This window comes from Spinacia oleracea, chromosome 6 (assembly GCF_020520425.1).
Source record: "Spinacia oleracea cultivar Varoflay chromosome 6, BTI_SOV_V1, whole genome shotgun sequence".
Classification (NCBI taxonomy): domain Eukaryota; kingdom Viridiplantae; phylum Streptophyta; class Magnoliopsida; order Caryophyllales; family Amaranthaceae; genus Spinacia; species Spinacia oleracea.
Genome location: NC_079492.1, coordinates 88,198,481 through 88,204,553, shown reverse-complemented (window position 1 = coordinate 88,204,553; position 6,073 = coordinate 88,198,481). Strand labels below are relative to the sequence as shown.

General features: G+C 39.7%; 1 protein-coding gene across 1 annotated transcript; it reads right to left on the bottom strand.

Annotated features, from left to right (window-relative positions):
- Positions 1-3,675: 3,675 nt before the first annotated feature.
- LOC110788070 (uncharacterized) lies at positions 3,676-4,836 on the bottom strand. Its single transcript, XM_021992715.2, has one exon. It carries the CDS (start codon positions 4,834-4,836, stop codon positions 3,676-3,678), a length of 1,161 nt encoding a protein of 386 aa, XP_021848407.2.
- Between the last annotated feature and the right edge of the window lie 1,237 nt (positions 4,837-6,073).

Genomic DNA, 6,073 nt, shown 5'->3' with positions numbered 1-6,073 from the left:
CGTGCTTGCCTAATAACGTCCTTTACGCGTTGTGCAGCGTTTGTGGGATTCGTTACAGGCCATCCCGAGCATCGCCTATTCTTGTGGCGATCGTTCGGGTTTGCGGAACACGTGTTCCGGTGTAACTCTTTGGCAAATTGGTTTGTGAATGTTTGGGCAATTTTTAAGGTCGTTGGTTTTTCTAGGACAGTTTGTCACACACAATCATATATTTCGCTACACATAACTAACATTCCATCATGAGGCAATAATAATATGTCACGTAGTTTATGATAGGCTTCTATAGGTAGTTATTTGCGCCTGGCTTGGTACCGCTTCTATCGTAGATCCAACACATGCCCCGGTCGAGGTAGTGTCTTCAGCAGACAAATTTCGCTCAAGAGGCCAACCCGCAAGTGCAAGCCAAGGGGGCATGCAGGCGAGAGGGACCTAATGGGCGAGCGATTGGGTTAGGGACGGGTGTACTACTAGCGAAAGTGCCGAGTGGACAACATTCGAAGCGTATGCACCCCCCGGTTGGCGATGGGTATCCTTAGTCCCAACTCCCAAGATGAAACACCAAGGGAGCCAAGATTCGTTATGCGGTTCTGCCCGTTCACATTAATATGCTGATTTTCAGGTCGTCCCAACTTGATTGGGAAATAAACGCGGGGTAGGATCGTTTCACCCTTCGGCTATTTTGATTACCTACAAGCACGAGTATTTCCTTCACTATCCCCAGTGGAGTCGCCACTGTAAGGGGGTCGAAAAAGCACGAGGCTAATGCGTGACCTCGTCCCTCGTGGGTGTGACGCTTCTTTTTGTCAAATCAAGTGTAATTGGATTTCCTGTGAGTTTACACCCAATTGACTAGTAATATAGGAGTCGCCATTCAGTTTTTAACGACAATGAGAAAAACTGATAAAACCCGGTTATCGTGACATAAAGGGAGTGCAATTATGTTTGACCACGACGGCCGTAGGTTCCCTTGTGATCCCTGGTGGTGGGGATCGCTCAACGTACACCCGCAGGGTAGAGATTGAGGGTTCGGGGGACTGTAACTACCGAGAGGAGTACTCGCTCTTCGATAACTCCAGAGGCAGGATATCCTTACTAGCTCAGCATAAATAACTGAAGGGACATGCGTTAACTATTAAACTAATCTGAGTTGATTTTATCAATATGCAACATATAGTACTAGACCGAACGCGATTATCTGATTTAGATTGTTTTAAGGGACCTAGCATGATAATCCAATTTCCCAAAAATATCATATTTATTAAGCGTGATCGAACAATCAGATTTTAGTTAGTTTAACAGTTCATAAAAGGGCGAGGAAAGCAATTAAACCATGGAAAAGGGACACATTACGACGCACCCTTGAGAGGTGCGTCACGGTTCTCAGAAAACTAACCACTTTGACTTTGCTATTTCTCCTTTTATTTAACGAATCTCAAATTATGGGACGGGATACGTTCTGTTCGATTTATGGATCGATTGCGACAGAACGCGTGATCAGTTTTGCAGCGTGAGGCTTAGGCTTAGGGGTTTAGAGTCAATACTCAGAATATAATTGTGTGTTGTGTGTCCTTTTCACGTCGAACTTAAGGGTCTATTTATAGGAAAGAGTTTGTGGAAAGATAGAATTGTAGAACTCTAATCCACGAGGAATTAGGAAAGAACACGTCCCAGGTATTTTCAGTGCCCAGGCCTGGGCACCGAAGATTTCGGCGCCCAGAGCCAGGCGTTGAAAATAGGGTCTGGGCTGTTTTTCTTAGTTAGATTCGGATTCCTAGAATCCGGAGTATTTGAGATTTAATTGAGTCCTTTAGTGCGTATTAACCTTGTGACGGGATGCGTCTGGGCCCATTACGAACTCTAGGCTCGTTAGGATTTTAATTAATACGTGACTCTTACTTTCGAATCATATTAGGAATAGGATTCTCTCGCAATTTCCATCTCATTTAGGATTTATGTTGGAGTGCAACACCTAATTCTGACAGGTTTCTATCTTTTATGACTTGCCACTTTTAACAACTACCCATTACGGCAGTTACTATTTTTAGAAGGTTTCCATAAATAGCAGGTTTCTATAAATAGCAGGTTTCGGGTGAAATGAAAAGGGGAATTGAGATTCGTTATTTTACAGGAGATGCGTTGTCAAGTGGAGATTTACGTTCTCATCATCGAACCTTCCCTTTCGGGAATGGGGACAAAAGTAGGTGTCTACACACACACCAGATTATTATCTTTCGCACTAGCAAAATGAATAGCTTCAGCTTCCAAAGTAACCCCACTGTTTTGCATAGTACTAATTTCATCTTGGAACCTCGTGTAAAAAGTGCAACCATTAATAACATATCCAGAATAATAAGTTGCACTGAAGTTGGGTCCATATGGTAAACTCTTAAGTCGATCAGAAATTATTGTTGGAGGGTCTTTAAGTTCCCTGGTTACATCATCTTTGAACCAAGCAATGAATGACTTGCTCTGTTTTTCGGCTAATGCGTTTTGGTTCGCCCGTGGATTATACTTCTTCAAGTATCTCATGTGTCTTTCAACATATGGTGCAACTTCATCCTCATTATGTAGAATATATGAATGTGCCTTGTGCCAGTTTTCATAAGACATATCAAGCTGTTTACGACCTAGGGTCCCCTGACCATCCATTCTTCCACTGTGCCGAGATACTGGGAGTCTTATCTTCATTGCATTTACCACAAATTCACTAGCATACGCGAGTACTTCTTCATAGAAAATTCGTTCTGCAATACAACCTTCAGGTCGATAAGAATTTGTGACATATCCCTGGTATGTTCTCATTTGCCTTTCAAAATCCCATTGAGCTCTCAAATATACCGGACCACAAAACCTTATCTCTCTTACTAAGTGAACTGTCAAATGAACCATGATATCGAAAAACGATGGAGGAAAGTACATCTCTAATTGGCATAGAATTATAATAATTTCATCCTCCAAAGATTTCAAATCTTTAGGATCAATAACTTTTCTATAAATCGCATTAAAAAATAAACACAATCTGATAATGGCATGTTGAACATTTTTAGGCAGAATTGAACGAATAGGCACAGATAATAATTTTTGCATTAAGACATGACAATCATGAGACTTAAGGCCCACAAGCTTCAAGGTTTCCATGTTTACAAGGTTGCGAATGTTATAAGAATACCCCTGTGGCACTTTAACTCCCGCCAAGCTCTCACATAACTCGATTTTCTCTTTCCTGGACAGTGTATAGGCAGAAGGAGGCAAGTATTTACGACCCCTCTCCTTCTCAACAACATGGAGTTCCTCTCTGATCCCCAAGTTCTTTAAGTCGGCTCTAGCTTTTGGGGCATCTTTAGTCTTCCTAGGGATGTTCAATAATGTACCAATTATACTATCACACACATTCTTCTCAATATGCATCACATCAAGCGAGAGCCTCACAAAAAGATATCTCCAATATGGCAAGCTCCACAATTTTGAACACTTCTTAAATCCCTGCTTAGGAAGAAATTTTCGATGTTTCTTCCCAAATATGATCTGGATATCTTTTATCTTTTCAAACACCTCTAAACCGGACATGATCTTAGGACGCCCTCTAAATTCTTGTTTCCCATTGAAGGCCATTTTCATGTTTCGATAGTGATGATCACATGGCAGAAATACACGATTTTTATCAAACACATGTTTTCATGATCCGTACAACCATTGTCCCTTGAATTGCTCCATGCATATGGGGCATGCTGCTTCCCCGTAAACTGTACAACCAGAAAGATTACCATATGCTGGAAAATCTTGAATTGTGCAGAACAACATTGCTTTCAAATTGAATTTCTCATTTCGATGTGCATCGAACACTTCTACACTTGTTTCCCAGAGCATCTTCAAATCATCGATTAGAGGAGCCAAATACACGTCGATATCATTACCAGGCTGCCTTGGACCAGAAATCAACAATGATAACATCATATACCTTCTTTTCATGCAAAGTGTGGGAGATAAGTTATAGGTAATCAAAACAATAGGCCAAGTACTGTAAGTGCTACTCAAGGAGACAAATGGATTGAACCCATCAGTAGACAAAGCAAGGCGTAGATTACGCTTTTCTTTGGCAAACTTGGGGAATTTCCCTTCAATAAACTCCCATTGTGGGGAGTCAGCAGGGTGTTTAAGAATTCCATCATCTTCAAGACCATCAAAATGCCATGTCAACTTCTCGCCATCTCCAGCATTAGAAAATAGCCTTTTAAACTTGGGTATTAATGGAAAATACCACAATACCTTTGGCGGGACCCGTCCTTCCTCTTTCTTGTACCTCGAGGCATTACAAACTGAGCAACAATGTAACGACTCATTCTCATCTCTATACAACATGCAATCGTTAGGGCAAGCATGAATTTTCTCATAAGGTAAACCCATAACGCTTAAGGACTTTTTTGCCTCATATGTACGACATGGAAGGACGTTATCATCCGGAAGCATATCTTTGAACACTTCCAATATCATATCAAAGCTTACATAAGTCAACCCATTACCAGCTTTCACGTTATACAACCTAATTAATGAAGACAACTTCGTATACTCAGTGCAACCTTTATACAATGGTTTTTCGGAGTCATTTAGCAAACTCTCAAATTTGGAAGGATCTTCATCAAATTTTTCCTCGACTAGATGGAGCATTTCCTCTAACCTATCTCCCTCATTTGTACTACGACCTTCACAAACATTAGTCGCAGAGTTACAGACAGAAGCTTCATCCTGGCATTCGCCGTGCCAAACCCAACATGTATATGTTTTATCAAATCCCCATCTATCTAAATGATTCAGTATCTCCTCGGGTCTCTTATGCATGAAATTATGGCACATGAAACAAGGACAAGGTAGCTTGGAGCGGCCTCCGCCATTCTTAACTGCAAACTTAATGAATTCCCTTACACCTGCCTGATATTCTAGGTCACCCGGATTTTTCGTTCATATCCAACTCCGGTCCATTTCTATTTTCTACACACCAACAAATGGAATTGAAAACATATTGCATAATATATTCATAAATGTTGACTAGCTCACAAATACACACTCATTGTACCGTACTAGGTTAACAGAAAATTCAAAAAGTAATTTGGCACATAAATAACACAAACAACTAATAAGAAACAATTTGTGAAACTACAAAATCTATTAAAAAAAATAATCTAGAAACTCACACATAAGAAAATTATATTAAATTAGAATAGAAGAGGAGAATGACACTCGGGAGATTATGCTCACCTAGTAGATGAATTCACGCCTTTATAGGACAAATGGATGATTTGATTCTTGAAACTAGCAATACCAACAAACTAAAAGGGGTCCTGGAAACAAAACAAACAAGATCGATTAATTAATAACAATATTACTGCAAACAAGTTCACAAAAAATTGTCAGATTAAACAAATAAAATTACATAAACAAATACAAGACCCAAAACAGAAAAGAGACGTCACTTCATCGTGAACAAGACTGTTTCACAAATTGAACAAAAAAGTTTACCAATATTTTAGGTTTAAGAACTAAAAATACAACTAACTTTGACAAATACAACCAACATTGCTAAAATTTCTGGTCCACTAAAGCACAATGGTAAAAAAAATATAATAATAAATTACTTCGAATTAGTTTATGTACAATCAACCTATAATCCAAGCCTAAATGATTGCTCAATCTGCATTCAAAATCAATGTTATAAACCAGAAACAGAACATATGACTATTGTGCTTCAGTTATATCCATGAGATACGAGGGGAAAATGATTATAAAATGCATACTGTGGTGCAAGGAAGTATGGGACAGGATCCCAGGCAAATGTTGGATGAGGAATTCCAGGCAGATTACACCCTATACTAATGTAAGCTGTTGTACTTTTCAAAATGTAATGTTTCTTCTGCCTTGTGTGTTGACATGGAGCTTCCCACAGTCCCAACTCCCAAGTGACTAAAAAAGATCAAACGTGATATTCTAGCATCAGCGACCTTCTTCCTCAACTAGGACTTGGTCACAAAAAGGCAACCTCAAAACTAAAATGCATGAAATCCTTCCAATTTCACAGTCC